Source organism: Elephas maximus, chromosome 8 (genome assembly GCF_024166365.1).
Source record: "Elephas maximus indicus isolate mEleMax1 chromosome 8, mEleMax1 primary haplotype, whole genome shotgun sequence".
Lineage (NCBI taxonomy): Eukaryota > Metazoa > Chordata > Mammalia > Proboscidea > Elephantidae > Elephas > Elephas maximus.
Window position 1 is genome coordinate 44,758,411 of NC_064826.1, and position 17,891 is coordinate 44,776,301.

General features: G+C 40.9%; 1 protein-coding gene across 2 annotated transcripts in view; it reads right to left on the reverse strand.

Moving 5' to 3' along the window:
- LHFPL3 (LHFPL tetraspan subfamily member 3) overlaps positions 1-17,891 on the reverse strand; it is a 541,863-nt gene that overhangs the window by 37,524 nt on the left and 486,448 nt on the right. Inside the window, exon 3 of one of the 2 annotated variants that reach the window (XM_049893124.1) lies at positions 16,647-16,702. The exons of the other annotated variant lie outside the window; for it this stretch is intronic. Coding sequence (XP_049749081.1) covers positions 16,647-16,702 — 56 coding nt within the window. The remainder of the gene's footprint in view (positions 1-16,646; positions 16,703-17,891) is intronic. 2 annotated transcript variants of the gene reach the window in all.

Below are 17,891 nucleotides of genomic sequence, written 5' to 3' on the forward strand. Positions count from 1 at the left end.
GATAAAATTTTGCAAGATCAACGACTTCTTCATTGCAAATACCTTCTTTCACCAACATAAACGGCAACGATACACATGGACTTCGCCAGATGGAACACACAGAAATCAAATCGACTACATCTGTGGAAAGAGATGATGGAAAAGCTCAATACCATCAGCCAGAACAAGGCCAGGGGTCAACTGTGGAACAGGCCATCAATTGCTCATGTGCAAGTTCAAGCTGAAACTGAAGAAAATCAGAGCAAGTCCACGAGAGCCAAAATATGACCTTGAGTATATCCTACCTGAATTTAGAGGCCATCTCAAGAATAGATTTGACGCATTGAATGCTAGTGACCAAAGACCAGACGAGTTGTGGAATGACATCAAGGATATCATCCATGAAGAAAGCAAGAGGTCACTGAGAAGACAGGAAAGAAAGAAAAAACCAAGATGGATGTCAGGGGGGACTCTGAAACTTGCTCTCGAACGTTGAGGAGCTAAAGCAAAAAGGAAGAATTGATGAAGTAAAAGAACTGAACAGAAGATTTCAAAGGGCATCTCGAGAAGACAAAGTAAAGTATTATAATGACATGTGCAAAAGAACTGGAGATAGAAAACCAAAAGGGAAGAACATGGTTGGTGTTTCTCAAGCTGAAAGAACTGAAGAAAAAATTCAAGCCTGGAGTTCCAATAGTGAAGGATTCCATGGGGAAAATATTAAACGACACAGGGAGCATCAAAAAAAAAAAAAAAAAAAAAAAAAGACGGAAGAAATACACACAGTCATTATACCAAAAAGAATTAGTCGATGTTCAACCACTTCAAGAGGTGGTGTATGATCAGGAACCGATGGTACTGAAGGAAGAAGTCCAAGCTGCTCCGAAGGCATTGGCAAAAAACAAGGCTGCAGAAATTGGTGGAATATCAATTGAGATGTTCCAACAAACAGATGGATCGCTGGAGGTGCTCACTCATCTGTGCCAAGAAATATGGAAGAGAGCTTACTGGCCAACTGACTGGAAGAGATCCATATTTATGCCTATTCCCAAGAAAGGTGATCCAACTGAATGTGGAAATTATAGAACAATATCATATGCAAGCAAAATTTTGCTGAAGATCATTCAAAAACGGCTGCAGCAGTATATCGACAGGGAACTGCCAGAAATTCGGGCCGGTTTCAGAAAAGGGGTCGTGGAACCAGGGATATCATTGCTGATTGTCAGATGGATCCTGGCTGAAAGCAGAGAATACCAGAAAGATGTTTACCTGAGTTTTATTGACTATGCAAAGGCATTCGACTGTGTGGATCGTAACAAACTATGGATAACATTGCGAAGAATGGGAATTCCAGAACACTTAATTGTGCTCCTGAGGAACCTTTACATAGATCAAGAGGCAGTTGTTTGGACAGAACAAGGGGATACTGATTGGTTTAAAGTCAGGAAAGGTGTGCATCAGGGTTGTATTCTTTCATCATACCTATTTCATCTGTATGCTGAGCAAGTAATATGAGAAGCTGGACTATATGAAGAAGAATGGGGCATCAGGATTGGAGGAAGACTTATTAGCAACTTGCGTTATGCCGATGACACAACCTTGTTTGCTGAAAGTGAAGAGGACTTGAAGCACTTACTAATGAAGATCAAAGACCACAGCCTTCAGTATGGATTATACCTCAACATAAAGAAAACAAAAATCCTCACAACTGGACCAATGAGCAACATCATGATAACCGGAGAAAAGACTGAAGTTGTCAAGGATTTCATTTTACTTGGATCCACAATCAACAAGCATGGAAGCAGCAGTTAAGAAATCAAAAGACGCATTGCATTGGGTAAATCTGCTGCAAAGGACCTCTTCAATGTGTCGAAGAGCAAAGCAAAGATGTCACCCTGAAGACTAAGGTGCGCTTAACTCATGGCATGGTATTTTCAATCGCATCATATGCATGTGAAAGCTGGACAATGAATAAGGAAGTCCGAAGAAGAGCTGACGCCTTTGAATTGTGGTGTTGGCGAAGAATATTGAATACACCATGGACTGCGAAAAGAATGAACAAATCTGTCTTGGAAGAAGTGCGGCCAGAATGCTCCTTAGAGGCAAGGATGGTGAGTCTGCATCTTACATACCTTGGACATGTTGTCAAGAGGGACCAGTCCCTGGAGAAGGGTATCATGCTTGGCAGAGCACAGGGTCAGTGGAAAAGAGGAAGGCCCTCAACGAGGTGGATGGACACGGTGGCTGCAACAATGAGCTCAAGCATAACAACGATTGTAAGGATGGTGCAGGACTGGGCAGTGATTCGTTCTGTTGTGCATAGGGTCGCTATGGTTTGGATCTGACTCGACCACACCTAACAACAACAACAACAGCATTTATTAATATCAATTTTTTAAAGACTCCTCCAATATGAACTCGTTGCCCCACCTCAGGGCTGAGAGAACTTTATTCAGAATGTTGTGAGAAAAGGTCTTGGCAAAAGTATTTGGTCATATCCTTGAATCAAGTTTGGAAAATGCTTTGGGGGTTCTTTTCTTTAACTTCAAACTCCTTAGGTCCCCCACTACCAACCGTTTCCAACCAGGGACCCAGTAGATGGTCCTGGATAGAATGAGAAAAAAATGTAGAACAAAACTCAAATTCTTAAAAAAAGGCCAGACTTACTGGAGCCATAGAGACTAGGTACACCCCTGAGACTATCACCCTGAGTTACTTGTTAAGCTTGGAACTCCAACCACCCCTAGAAGTCGTCTTTCAGCCAAACGGCAGATTGGTCCATAAAATAAACAGTATCACCCGTGAGTACTGTGCTCCTCAAAATAATCATCTAAATGAAACCAAATGATTAATATTTACCCTAGACCAGAGATGAAAAGGCTGGGGGGATGGGGGGCAGGCAAGCTAGATTAATAGAAACAGAACAACCAAAATAGAAGTAATGAGAATGCTGATAAATTGTGATGAAGGTAACCAATGTCACTGAACAATATGTATAATATGTATAGAAATTGTTAAATGAGAACCTAATTTCCTGTGTAAACTTCCACCAAAAACACAATAAAATATTAAAACAAAACAAATTAAAAAGAACAAAAAAGTTCCTTTGGTCCCTGTTTGCTTTTTATCTTACTTGTAGTTCTCTGCTTCCTTGATCAATTTGACCCGAGGAACTGGATCATCTTGTAAAACTAGGGTAGTCACATTTAGCAAATAAAAACACAAGATGCATAGCTAAATTTGAATTTGAGATAAACACTGAACAATTTTTTAGTATAAATACACCCCAAATATTGTTTGGTTTTCCTGGGATTTTCCTGTTTTAGGATTAAAAGTTTCATGTTTCAGGAACCCCTAAGTCCCAGGCAAACTAGGACTGTTAGTCCCCCTAAATACCACATAAAAAAAAAAACAAAAAAAAAAAAACTAGTGCCAATAAGCTATGCCTTTATTGTGAGGATTTCCTACCCACTGAGAATTCCCACTGGAAAGAAACCTCTGTTTTAAAAATTTGTTATAACAGCTTTATTGGACACAATTCACATACCGTAAAATTCACCCTTTCAAAGTATACAATTTAATGGTTTTTAGTATATTCACAGAGCTGCGCAAACATCACCACTATCTCATTTTAGAAGATTTTCATCAGCAGCCAAAGAAGTCCTCTACCCATAAGCAGTCACTCTCTATTCCTACCTCCCCCACGTTCCTGGCAATCACTTGTCTGCATTCTGTCTCTGTGGGTTTCCCTATTCTGAACATCTCATGTCATTGAAGTCATACAGTATGTGGCCTATTGTGTCCGGCTTCTTTCATTTAGCATAATGTTTTCAAGGCTCATCCATGTTGTAGCACAAATCAGTACTTTTTATTGCCAAATAATGTTCCATAGTATGGATATACCACTTTTGTTTATCCATTCGGTAGTTGATAGATTTTTGGGTGTTTCCTCTTTTTGACTACTATGAATATTCATGTACAAGTTTTTGGGTAGATACGTGCTTTCAATTCTCCTGAGTATATACCTAGGAGTGGAACTGTGCTCGGCTGCTAACAGAAAGGTCGGTGGTTCAAACCTACCAGCTATTCTGCAGGAGAAAGCTGTGGCAGTCTGCTTCTGTAAAGAATACAGCCTTGGAAACCCTACAGGGCAGTTCTACTCTGTCTTACAGGGTTGCTATGAGTCTGACATTCTCACTGGCTGTGTGCGTGGGTTCCAGTTTCTCCACATCCTCACCAAACTTGTTACTATTAGCCTCTTTGATTATAGGTGTCCAAGGCGGTAATCTTTACGGAATCATGCTGCCATATCTTTCTCCTGCAGAGCAGCTGGTGGGTTTGAACTGCAACTTTTTGGTTAGCAGCCAAATGCATAACCACTGCACCACCAGGGCGCCTTCAGTAAAGACTGAAGCCTAAGAAACCCTATGGGGCAGTTCTACTTTGTCCTATAGGATTGCTGTGACTGGAATCGACTCCATGGCACACGATGACAATGAGTAATGACACTGAGCACTGGTTTATCTAAGAAAGCTCCTTCTAACTCAGTATTCCCCAAACATTAAATTACTCCATGCGGTTCTTCATTCAATCATCTGTTTTATATTCAGTTTATACTGTGTGCGAGGCTTTGGGATTCCCAGTATAAAGAGGATCTACCAGGCGGAGCTCACTGTCTGGTGGGGAATAGAAAGGAGTGAAAAACCAATTCAAGGAGAGTGAGGAGAGAAGTTTTATAGGGAGTGTCTTAATCTCTCTTACAGTAGCATTTGGCACAGGTAGCATTTGGCACAGTGGTGGATCAACAAATATTTGAAATAAAGGCTGACTCGGTAGCTGCCTAAACTGGGATTCCTCCTGCCTTTATAATGTAATTTAAAGAATTTGAGAAGATGTGTGAGGTTTGAAAAATCTCTTTCATTGCTGCAGCTGACACTTCTCTCACCATTAAATATGTTAAAGGCTTTAAAGGTCTTGGTTAAGATGCAGCTTTATTATCTGGGAAGAAGCTAACAAACTGTTATCTGTCAGGTAACATTTTACCATGAATTAATTCACACAAATGGCTCTGGTGACCTGCCTGGACTCATGATTAGTACATTTTGAAGGACTCAGGCTGAGCCTGAGCCTGGAGCCCTGAGAGAGTGCAAGGCTGGTTTAGACCTGTCCACTGTGGGATGGGAAACCCTGGTGGTGTAGTGGTTGAGAGCTAAGGCTGCTAACCAAAAGGTCTGCAGTTGGAATCCACCAGGCGCTCCTTGGAAACACTACGGGGCAGTTCTACTCTGTCCTATAGGGTCACTGTGGGTCAGAATCAACTAAGGGCAGTGGATTCACTGTGGGATGGAGGGAGGGTTCCAGAGGGTGTGAGGATCTGGGATGGAGGCTGGGTGCTGGGTGGCATTAAAAACAAGGTCAAAGAAGGGAACACAGAAGAGCATCTAAGACAAATTTTGACTTACAGTTGTGCCTAGTCCCTTTCCTGTTTGTGGGAAATGAGCAGTTCACATTATAAGCAGAGGGGATAATTCGTGTAAGATTATTCACTGCAAGAACCATCAAACTGCAGATTTTGAATGTCCTGGGATTAGGGGCGGTGAATGGGCCTCAATTAACATGTGTATGTTAAGACTCTTAAAACTCAACTCATTTTAACATAAGAAAGAATTACCTTAGTTCTTCCTTTTAGGCACTAAAACACTATCAGCAGAAAGACACTTGAAAAATCTTTTGTGTCTTTTTTTATATAAGTCAAATATTAATTAAAGCAAATAAATTAGATTGCAATTATGTGTCATTGTGAATTGCAGTCCTAAGGGGGAATGGCACCAATTGTGATTTGTCCAAAGTAATTTAACATCCAGAGTGAGGTTAATATTTTGAACATTCTAATAATAAAGAGAATTAGAGAATTGAGATCAGAGCAGCTGCTAGCTATCTATGGATGACATTTCTTGGGAGTCCCACCACATTTCTGGTCTTACCTCCTGATCACTCCAACAGTGTTCACATCAGTGAAGGCAAGTTTTCATCAGGGATCTCCAAGTGCCTGCTTAATGACCCTGTCTCCCCCATGACACTGCCATTTTCCCCACAAAAGCATTGTCAGACATTGTTATAACATCCTGGGCACAACAAAGACTAGCTTCCTAAAATGGGTGCAACTTAACATTTTTCAAGACTCCTTGCCACCCATTCAGAGATTTCCCACTCTGTGAAAGCAAACAGCATGAGAAGAAAGTTGGTATCTGAAATCCTTTTAAAAATGTACCAAAAAATAAACTGTCTGTGAGGGAGGGTATAACCACATTCACATATAGTGAAAAAATCAGAATAAAAATTTAACATATTGGTTTCAGGGTTTTTTTTTTTTCTTAATAGGATATTCTGCAGCTGATATTTCCATGAGCTGAGGAAGGTTCTTCTTTCAAAGCATTTAAAAGAAGCATTCTTCTTTTTAAAATAATCTTACTAACAACATATTTACTTGCCACATATTCTTCTTAGGAGGATGAATTGAAGACCAAATGGACCTGACAGAAATATTCATATGCACACACACCTACTTTGTCTTCTTTGGAAAAGCTTAAGCAGCTCAATGCTTCAACCTGCACTGACTATTCAAAGCATTAAAATAATCTTGTCAAGTATTTAGTGGCCAAGGGGAACCATAAGAATCACCTGGGGATCTTGTTAAAATGTGGATTCTGATTCAGCATATCTGGGGGTAGAAAGGCAAATTCTCAGCAGGGGGTTGAACCAAAACAAACTGGTTTCAACCCCTGAGGGAAACTGAGGCTATTAGGTTGACTCTCAGTCAGTTGTCCCTGGGTGGCATAAATGGTTAAGCTCTTCACTACTATTTGAAGGGTTGGTAGTTCAAACCCACCCAGAGGTGCCTTGGAAGACAGACCTGGCGACCTGCTTCTGAAAGGTCACAGTCTTGAAAACATCACGGAGCAGTTCTACTTTGCACACATGGTGTTACCATGAGTCAAAATTGACTTGACAGCAACAAAACAACAACTCAGTCAAGTGCTGTTATTTGTTCCAATCCCAAGCTGAACTAAAGAACTCTCATGACTGTTGGGTATATTTATACTGTCTACTATGGTATCTCTCCATAGTCCCCTTTGAGAATAAGAGGTCACAGTTGGGTCCCCTTGGATGTTGTACATCTTCTATCCTGGTAGATTTTGGGATGGCTGAGTCAGACCCTGCATTCCAGCTTGTTTGGATTTGTCCCAGGGTGACTATCCTCGATGTCACAGAGGAAGTCAGAGTCCACAGGAAACTCATCCAGGGCTCCTTTCTTTGTTATATAAACTGGGCCTTCTTTGGTGAAGTGACTGCTGTCACAGGCAACCTTGCTTGAGGGGTGGTAGAGTTTTTGAATTGATTTCCTCATCTGGCTGAAAGCTCCACTAAGCCAGTTTCTTGTACTTGGGACAGTGCCCATGATGACACTGTTGTTGTTAGGTGTTGTTGAGTCACTTCCAACTCATAGAGACCGTATGTACAGCAGAATGAAATGCTGCCCGGTCCTGCGCCATCCTCAAATTGTTGGGTATGTTTGAGCCCATTGTTGCAGGCACTGTGTCAATCCATCTTGTTGAGGGTCTTCCTCTCTTTCTCTGACCCTCTATTTTACCAAGTCTGATGTCCTTTTCCAGGAACTGGTCCGTCCTGATAATATGTTCAAAGTATGTGAGATGAAGTTTTGCCATCCTCACTTCTAAGGAGCATTCTGGCTGTACTTCTTCCAAGACAGATTTGTTTGTTCTTCTGGCAGTCCATGGTATATTCAATATTCTTTGCCAACACCATAATTCAAAGGCATCAATTCTTCTTCTGTCTTCCTTATTCATTGTCCAGAATTTGCACGCATATGAGGCAATTGAAAATACCAAAGCTTGGGTCAGGTGCACCCTAGTACTCAAAGTGATATCTTTGCTTTTTAACACTTTAAAGGGGTCTTTTGCAGCAGATTTTCCCAGTGCAATATGTCACTTGATTTCTTGACTGTTGCTTTCAAGGGGGTTGATTGTGGATCCAAGTAAAATGAAATCCTTGACAACTTTGATTTTTTCTCAGTCTATCATGATGTTGCTTATTGGTCCTGTTGTCAGGATTTTTGTATTCTTTATGGTGAGATGTGACATTAAATTATTATGCCCTTGTCACACATAAGGCAGACTCTGTGCTAAGAGCTTTTGTACATTTTTATCTGTAATCCTTGCTCTATAAGACAGATATTACTATTCCCATGCTAGTCAGCAGTGCTCTTTGAAAATGGAGGCAAGAGACTTGATTGTGTTTGGCCAGAATGAAATTCATCACATCCATAAGTCTAAATATTTCCACCAGAAAATCAACCCCTTGCCCATCATTTCTGCATTATTCACTTTATAGGATTTTGAGACGAAGACAGCTAAAAGTCAAATAGAGGTCAAGGAAAATAACAAAAATTATGATCTCGAATCAATAACAGAAAACTATTTCTATTCTTAATTTCTTTTCAAGGGGTGGGGGCTCTATTGCTGATTAAAAAACCCCTCTAAGCTAAATATGCAGGGTGATTAATTCAGAACATCACTCCATGGCATCTGGGGTCTTAAAAGCTAGCGAGCTTTTAAACTGATGCATCTTAAAAGGTAAGATGCATCAATTGGTCCCAACCCAACAAAGCAAAGGAGAGTGAAGAACACCAAAGACACAAGGGTAATATTAGCCCAAGAGTCAGAAAGGGCCACATAAACCAGAGATTCCATCAGCCTGAGACCAGAAGAACTAGATGGTGCCTGGCTGCCACCAATGACCACCCTGACAGGAAACAGAAGAGAGGGTCCCTGACAGAGGAGGAGAAAAGTAGGGTGCAGAACTCAAATTCTAGTAAAAAGACCAGACTTAATGTTCTGACTGAGACTGGAGGGATCCTGGAAGACCTGGCTCCTGGACTGTCTGTTAGCCCTCAACTGAAACCATTCCTGAAGCCAACTCTTCAGACAAAGATAGACTGGACTATAAGACATAAAATGATACTTGTGAAGAGTCCTTCTTAGCTCAAGTAGATACATGAGACTAAATGGGCAGCTCCTGTCCGGAGGCGAGATGAGAAGGCAAAAAGGGACTGGAGCTGGTTGAATGGACACAGGAAATCCGGAGTGGAAAGGAGGAGTGTATTGTCACATTATAGGGAGAGCAACTAAGGTCACATAACTATGTGTGCATAAATTTTTGTATGAGAGACTAACTTGAACTGTAAACTTTCACTTAAAAAAGCACCAAAAAAAAAAAAAAAAAATCACTCCAATTCTGTGTAATCAGGATGTGCTGACCACATCCACATGAGACAGCATAAGGTTGTTTAGAGACACTCTGTTTCTCAGCTGTACAACATCTTCGCACACACTCCTGGAACCAAAAGTCTGAGCAGTCCAAGCAGCTGAGTTCTCCCGGCTCTGAAACAGGCAGCTGGGGTTCAAACATTTACCTCCTGTGCTCTCCTGAAAAATGAGTGTTATCTCTCTGGCTCTACCTACTTCCCAGGTTGTTGTGAGGAACAATGGGAGAGCGTGGTGAAAGCATTTTGAAATTCCAAGGCACAGCAGGTCAAGATGTGTGTCCAGCTTTGAGCTTTGCAGCGGTGAGGGGCAGCTGGATCCGATACCAGTCAAGGACCTGTGGGTGAGTAAGACCTGCAGCTCCTACACCTGCACCCTGGGAGGCCAGACCTGTGCTTCTCTAAATCACAGAGGCTAAGCAGCAAACCTGCTTGGTCCACTCCTTGAGGGGTGTGGAAGCATGGGACAGGCTTGAGGTCAGAGAAAGCTGGGTTCCAACTCAGCTCTACCAGTGTGTGACCCTGGGCAATTGCTTCTCATCTCAGAGCTTCACTTTCTTATCTGAAAAACAAATGGAGATAATACCGCCTACCTGGAAGAGTAGCAGTGAAGATTAGAGGTAGTGTTTTAAAAATGCTTGGTGCCTGGAGGTGGTAGGAAATACATGGTGGCTCCTAGGATAAGTTCCTTTGAGGACCACTCCTGAAGTTGATTTTCATCACATTTCATTGGCATAAAAATTCAGGGGGTGAGAGAATCTAACTAGCCCTGGTCTATAACTCCCAGCAAGAGGTGACGGACTGATTTTTCTAGTTGGCAGACTGTATGACATTTTTGGAAAGTTGTATTTGAGGATCAAACTCAAGGAAGGTGCAATTTGGAGAGCATATTCTCTCTCCAAGTTAGTTTGTCTCCTTTTACTCCTCGGTGGTTAAAACAAATCACTGGAAGATGGTGGCATGGGGTCGGTGGGCAGCATCACACCTGAGGGAGTCCTGACTTGGTGTCTGTCAGGACCAAACATCTCCATGAATGAGAAACCACAGAGCCTTTATGATATGCAGATTGCCAGCCATAGCACTGCCAGGCTGTTCCCCAAAGCTGGTGAACTACCCTCAGTCAGCAGCATCAGACACCAGCCCTCAGTCCCGGTCTTGATGGAGAGGATAACTGCCAGACATTTGCGCCAATAAAAGCCTGCCTGACAAGATTTAAAAACAAGGACACAAACAGACACTTGTACACCAATGTTCACTGCAGTGTTATTGACAGTAGCCAAAAGGTGGAAACAACCCAAGTGTCCATCAACACAAGAATGGATAAACAAAATGTGGTATATACATACAACGGAATATTATCCAGCCGTAAAGATTTCTTGATGAGTTTATAAAACATGCTACACCATGGATGAACCTTGAAAACATTGTGAGTGAAATAAGTCAGACACAAAAGTACAAATATTGTATGATCTTACTTACATAAAATAACACGAATAGGCAAATACACTGAGACTAGTGTTTATTGGTGGTTGCCAGGGGCTGGAGGGAGGGGAAATGGGGAGTTGTTGCTTTAGGGGTGCTGAGTTTCTGTTTGGGGTGATGGGAGAGTTTTGGATATGGATAGTGATGATGGTTGCACAACATGGTGAATGTCACTGAATTTACACTTAAAAATGATTAAAATGGCAAATTTTTTAACGCATATTTTACCACACACACACACACACACAAAGCCTGCCTGACAGAAACGCTATTTAGGGAACATCATCTAAAAGGGAAGGGCCATCTCTCACCTTCCCTAGGTTATTGAAGGACCAGCTCTCAGAAAGCTATATGCGTAGACCATTAGCTTAGCTTTTCCCAGAATCACCTTCGCTGAGATGTACTTTAACGTTATGCCCTGATTTCACGAAGCAGTCTTGGAAAAACTTTTTTTTTTTTTTAATTGTACTTTAGCTGAAGGTTTACAGAGCAAACTAGTTTCTCATTAAGCAATTAATACATACATTGTTTTGTGACATTGGTTTTCAGCCCCATGATGACATGCCAACACTCACCCCTTCTCAACCTTGTGCTCTGCATTGCTAGCTTTCCTGCCCCCTTCTGCCTTCTCGTCCTTGCCCCTGGCTAGTGTGCCCATTTAGTCTCATTTTGTTTTATGGGCTTGTCTAATCCTTGGCTGCAGGGTGAACCTCAGGACTGACTTCACTACTGAGCTGTAAGGGTGTCAGAGGGCCATACTCCTGAGGCTTCTCCAGTCTCTGTCAGCCGGTGAGTCTGGTCTTTTTTTTTTTTTTTTTGTCAGTTAGAATTTTGTTCTATATTTTTCTCCAGCTCTGTCTGGGACCCTCTATCGTCATCCCTGTCAGAGCAGTCAGTGGTGGTAACCGGGCACCATCTAGCTCTGGTGGAGGCTGTGGTAGTTGTGGTCCATTAGTTCTTTGGACTAATCTTTCCCTTATGTCTTCTTGGCTACAGATGGGGCGAGACCAGTGAAGTATCTTAGATGGCTGCTCACAAGCTTTTTTTTTTTTTTTCCTTATATGCCTCTTCATTTTGACCCTTTTTTTTAATTAACTTTTATTGAGCTTCAAGTGAACGTTTACAAATCAAGTCAGTCTGTCACATATAAGTTTACATACATCTTACTCCGTACTCCCACTTGCTCTCCCCCTAATGAGTCAGCCCTTCCAGTCTCTCCTTTCGTGGCAATTTTGCCAGCTTCCCACTCTCTCTATCCTCCCATCCCCCCTCCAGACAGGAGATGCCAACACAATCTCAAGTGTCCACCTGATATAATTAGCTCACTCTTCATCAGCATCTCTCTCCCACCCACTGTCCAGTCCCTTTCATGTCTGATGAGTTGTCTTCGGGGATGGTTCCTGTCCTGTGCCAACAGAAGGTCTGGGGACCATGGCCGCCGGGATTCCTCTAGTCTCAGTCAGACCATTAAGTATGGTCTTTTTATGAGAATTTGGGGTCTGCATCCCACTGATCTCCTGCTCCCTCAGGGGTTCTCTGTTGTGCTCCCCGTCAGGGCAGTCATCGATTGTGGCCAGGCACGAACTAGTTCTTCTGGTCTCAGGATGATGTAGGTCTCTGGTTCATGTGGCCCTTTCTGTCTCTTGGGCTCTTAGTTGTCGTGTGACCTTGGTGTTCTTCATTCTCCTTTGATCCAGGTGAGTTGAGACCAATTGATGCATCTTAGATGGCTGCTTGTTAGCATTTAAGACCCCAGAAGCCACATTTCAAAGTGGGATGCAGAATGTTTTCATAATAGAATTATTTTCGCAAGCTTTTAAGACCCCAGATGCTACTCACCAAAGTAAAACGTAGAACATTTCCTTTACAAACCATGTTATGCCAATTGAGCTAGATGTCCCCCGAGACCATGGTTCCCAGCTCTCAGTCCAGTAACATTGGTCCCTTAGGGAGTTTGGATGTGTCTATGGAACTTCCATGACCTTGCCTTGGACAAGTTGTGCTGGCTTCCTCAGTATTGTGTACTGTCTTACCCTTGACCAAAGTTACCACTTTGGTCTATTTAGTGTTGGAAAAATATTCTTTTTATTAGTTATAAACTGTTGTCAAGGACACTATTAAGTTACTCAGCCTCTTAAATAAAAGAAAGTTTCCTTCATAAGAAATTTATTTTAGAGTTTATTTCTAGGAACACTTCCCATTTTTTTCCCCTGAGAAAATAGTATGTTATTTGTTTTCTGATAATGAGACCTGTGTAACTTCCTGATGCTAAGAAGCTCAGAATCAAACTTGATGCTCAATCAGAGCAACTAGAGTAACCTTTATGATTAGCATGAAATCCTATTTGGAGATGATTTCCTCTTTTATTAACCTCATACACATCTTTTGTTTTATATATATATATGTATGTGTGTGTATATATATAAATATATATGTAACCCAAAACCCACTGCCGTCGAGTCGATTCCGACTCATAGCAACCCTACAAGGCAGAGTACAACTGCCCCACAGAGTTTCCAAGGAGCGTCTGGCAGATTTGAACTGCTGACCCTTTGGTTAGCAGCCGTAGCACTTACCCACTATGCCACCAGGGTTTCCAAATATATATACACATACACACATATATATCCTTTATTATAAATAATATATGTTGTTGTTGTTAGTTGCCATTGAATCAATCTGACTCATGGCGACCCCATGTGTGCAGAGTAGAACTGCTCCACCGGGTTGTCAAGGCTGTGACCTCTTGGAAGCAGATCGCCAGGCCTGTCTTCTAAAGTGCCTCTGGGTGGGTTCGAACTGCCAAGGTTTCAGCTAGTGGTTGAGTGCTTAACTGTTTCCACCATCCAGGACTCCAAATAATATATAGATAAATGTACATGCATATGTGCTATATAAAAAAAAAATGTGCTATACACACACATATATATTCTAAGTGGAGTCAAATCCTATTTGGAGATATAATTTTCTACCCAATGGAAATACCTGGATGATGATGATGTTTAAAATTCATTAGTTTATGCGAAAGGTTCATCTTCAAATAACCTTTTTCAACATCTGTATCTCTAGGACAGCTTACAAATCTCATAGTTCTGGGTTATAGCCCTGGACCCTGTATAGTCTTTGAAAAGTCATGTAATCTCTTAAACCTCAGTATGATACCAGCTGCCCTGTTTACCTAATAAAATGCTATGAGGATCAAATAAAATAATAAATGTTCTTTGAACTGAGTCTTTTTGAAAAGGTGTAAATTGGCTAAAAAATTTCTAATTTACAGATCAGCATTGCTTGATGAAGGAGCCCTGGTGGTGCAATGGTTTAGTGCTCAGCTGCTAACTGAAAGTTCGGTGGTTGAAACCGTCCCAGCAGCCCTGATGGAAGAAAGACCTGGCAATCTTCCCCCATAAAGATTACAGCCTAGGAAACCCTATAGGGAAATTCTACTGTGTCCTATACAGTCGCTAGGAGTTGGAATCAGCTCTAAGGCAATGGGTTTGATTAGGATGGGCCTTTATTCCTCCCTCTTTGGATTGGGTGATCTGAAAAACCTTGATGCCTTTGGGAAGAGACACAAGATGGGGGTGTCATGGAAAGGATGGGGTAGATCTGTCAGGTCATTCTCAGGGCAAACTTTAGGGTACCATCTTGGAAAACCTAGTTTCTTTTCACCTCTTGGCACACGTAGTGAACCCCAGGAGGTCATGAACTTCCTTCATTAGTGGTAAAATGCTTGATCAGCCTTGGATAAACAGAAACATAAATCATCAACTGGTACTCTGAGCTAAAAAAAATATATTGCTCTGACTAACCAAGACCCTCAAAGAGGTAGATTGACACAGTGCCTGCAACAATGGGCTCAAGCATAATGATTGTGAGGATGGCGGTAGTGTTTTGTTCTGTTATACATAGGGTCGCTGTGAGTTGGAACAAACTCTACCACCACACCTAACAACAACCACCAGAATCTATTATTAAACAATGGACTATTTAATGATCAACCCTTTTTATATTAGTCAAGAGCCTCAGGTACCCTGAAAGCCCCTAGTTTGAGTAACTTTACTGGCGATCAGATCTCCTCTTCTATGAATTTATTGGAAATTTTTTGAGTTTTAAAGTATAAATTCTGAATTTAATCCTTAGTTGATGAAATGTTTTGAAAATATCTTCTCCAAGGCTGTGGACTATCTTTTAAGTTGGTTTATGGTATCTTTGATTATATAAAAATTAAAATTTTCAATGTGGTTCAATCTATCATCTATTTCCTTTATTAAGAAATACACACACGAAGACTATATATTTATGTAGCAAGGACATAATAGTCTACATTTTCTCTTAGGTTTAAAGTTTTGCTGTTTTACATGTGTCTTTAATTCATATAGAATTTATTTTGCGTGTGTATATGAAATAGCATTTAACTGAACTTTTATTAGCCATTTGAATAGCATTGTTCACTATCATTAATTATAAAGTTTACTCTTTTTGTAATGGATTTGTAATGCCACTTATGTCATATGCCAGGTATTTCTAAATATGTCTGCTTCTTTGTTCTAGTCTATTGGTCTATTTGTCTATACAGGTACAAAAACGTTTCGGCTATTCTTTGTCCTTCATCCCTCCTTATCAATTTTAGGATCAGCTTGTAAGGTTCTAAAAAAATCATATAGAGATTTTGATTGGGATAAAATTACATTTATAGATTCATAATTTAGGGAGAATTGACATATTTAAGATTCTGAATATTTCTATTCATGAATATTTACTTAGACTTTTTATGTCCTTCAAAAAAGTTTTGTATTTTTTTCTAAAAAATCCAGAACATACTAGCTACTTCGTGGTTTTTGTTGTTACTGTGAATAGGACCTTTAAAAATTTTACATTTTTGATGGATGCTTATGGGTGTACAGGCGCACTATTGATTTTTGCATTTTGATCTTATGTTCAGTAGACATTGCTAAATGATTTTATTAATTCTAGTAGTTTGCCAGTAGGTCGTCTTGAATTTTATATAAAGACAATCCTCTGCAAGTAATACAAGTTTATTACTTCTAGTCCAAACCTTACACCTCTTACTTATTTTCTTACCTTACTGCTCTGGCTCGGATCTCTGGTATAATGCCTAATGGCAGTGGTGGTGGAGGCTTCCTTCTCTTGCTCCAGACTTCAGAGGGGGTACCTCTAATGTTTTGCCTTTAAGAATAATGTTTGCCTTTTTTTTTTTTTTTAGTGGACACCCATTATTGAGTCAAGGAAGTTCTCCTGTATTCTCAGTTTGCTTAGTTTCTTTCTTTTATTTTTAATAATTGAATGTATTTTTTTTTTTTTATGTGGCTATAAGAATGAACATTGAGTTTTCACCTTTAATGTGTTCTATAGTTCAGTTCTAGGCATGTACACATAATCAAGGGATCTCAGTGATGGAAGAGATTTGAAGAAAGGAAGCTGGAATTTCCATCTCCATATCCACCGAACTTGGAAACCTGTCCTTGTCATCCACAACTTTCTAAAAAAAGTTCTTTCCCTCTCCTCCAGCTCAGAGAGTTGGAGAGTTCCTTACTGGCTTGTGCTGAATCTATCTCCTGTCATGCCTCCTACTGGTGCTGCTGGTTGTATCACATGGAACCAGAAAGAACCTAATCTCTTTACTTCTGGACGCCCTCAGAACATGGTAATAGGACCTGTTTTAGGTACCTTCATGGTCCCAGTTATTTCCCTCTGAATGCACACTGTCTTAGGGTTCTCTAAGAAACAGAACCAGTAAGATATATACAGATATAGTTGTGTGTGTGTGTGTGTATATATATATATGTATAGTATATACACATGCATATTGGAATTGACTCACGCGCTTGTGGGGATCTGTAGGGCAGGTGACGGCCTGGAAATTCCAGCAGTCTTGTTCTGCAAAATTGGTAGGTCAGTTGATGAGGGAGAAAGACACTTAGCAAGATGCCTATTTGTAGTTTGGGTACAGAATCATCCCTCGGAAAACATCCCTATTTCCTCTTAAGGCCATCAGTTGACTGGATTAGACCCATCCACTTTATGGAGGATAATCTGCTTTAGTTAAGGCCAACTGATTTAAATGCTAATCACATGTAAATATTTCAGAACAACATCTAGACTAGTGTTTGACCAAACAACTGGGCACCAGAGCCTAGCCAAGTTGACACACAAAATGAACCATCCCACACACCAAGTTTTCTATAGCCTTTCTTTAACGTGGTATCCAAAGTGGAAATCAGCACTGTAGGCTTGATCAAATATTGCGAAACTAAGGACACTTGCTTCCTGGCTCTATTTATCTTTTACAGACTAAGATTCTATTAGCTTTTTAACAGTGTTGGTGCCCAGTGACCTTGCCATTTAACTAAAACTCTTGAGTCCTTTCCTCTATACAGCTCCTGACACATGACCTGTCTGATAGTATGGTTGGGTATTTAGAACCACAGCCAGGTCCTCACATTGACCTTGGCCAAATTCCATTCTGTTACAGTCAACCTGTCAAGATCTTTTAGATCCATATTCTGTTATCCAGCCATGCAATATCTCACCTGGCTTTGAGTCCTTCACAAATTCAGTAAGCTCCTATCTCCATCTGGGTTGTTTTTGAGAACATCAAGTGGAATGGCACTGAGGATAAAGCCCTGAGGCACGCCAATTTGAGGTGCTAGCAGGATAGCCTAGTCATGTCTATTATGCAAATAGAAATTTGGAAATTGAGCTTGGGTAGAAAATATAGACTGGAGACTTAGATTTGGGAGTCATTCTGATAACAGGTAAAACAATGGAAGTGGATAATACAGAGAAGAGGAATGAGGGAGCAAGAGAGAGTGAGAGAAAGAGTGAGCTTAGACAGAGCGAGAGTGAGAGAGAAAGAGCGAGAGTGAGAGAGAAAGAGCAAGAGTGAGAGAGAAAGAGAGAGAGAAGCAGAAGACAAAGGTTAGAAACTTGGGAGGGGAAGAGGAGCTAGAGAAGGCAGAAGAGAGGTAGCTAAATATGTAGAATGGGAACCAGGAGAGTCCAGGGTCAGAGTAGCCAAAAGAGGAGACAGTCCTAAGAAGAGGAGTCAACTGTATGAATTTGCAGA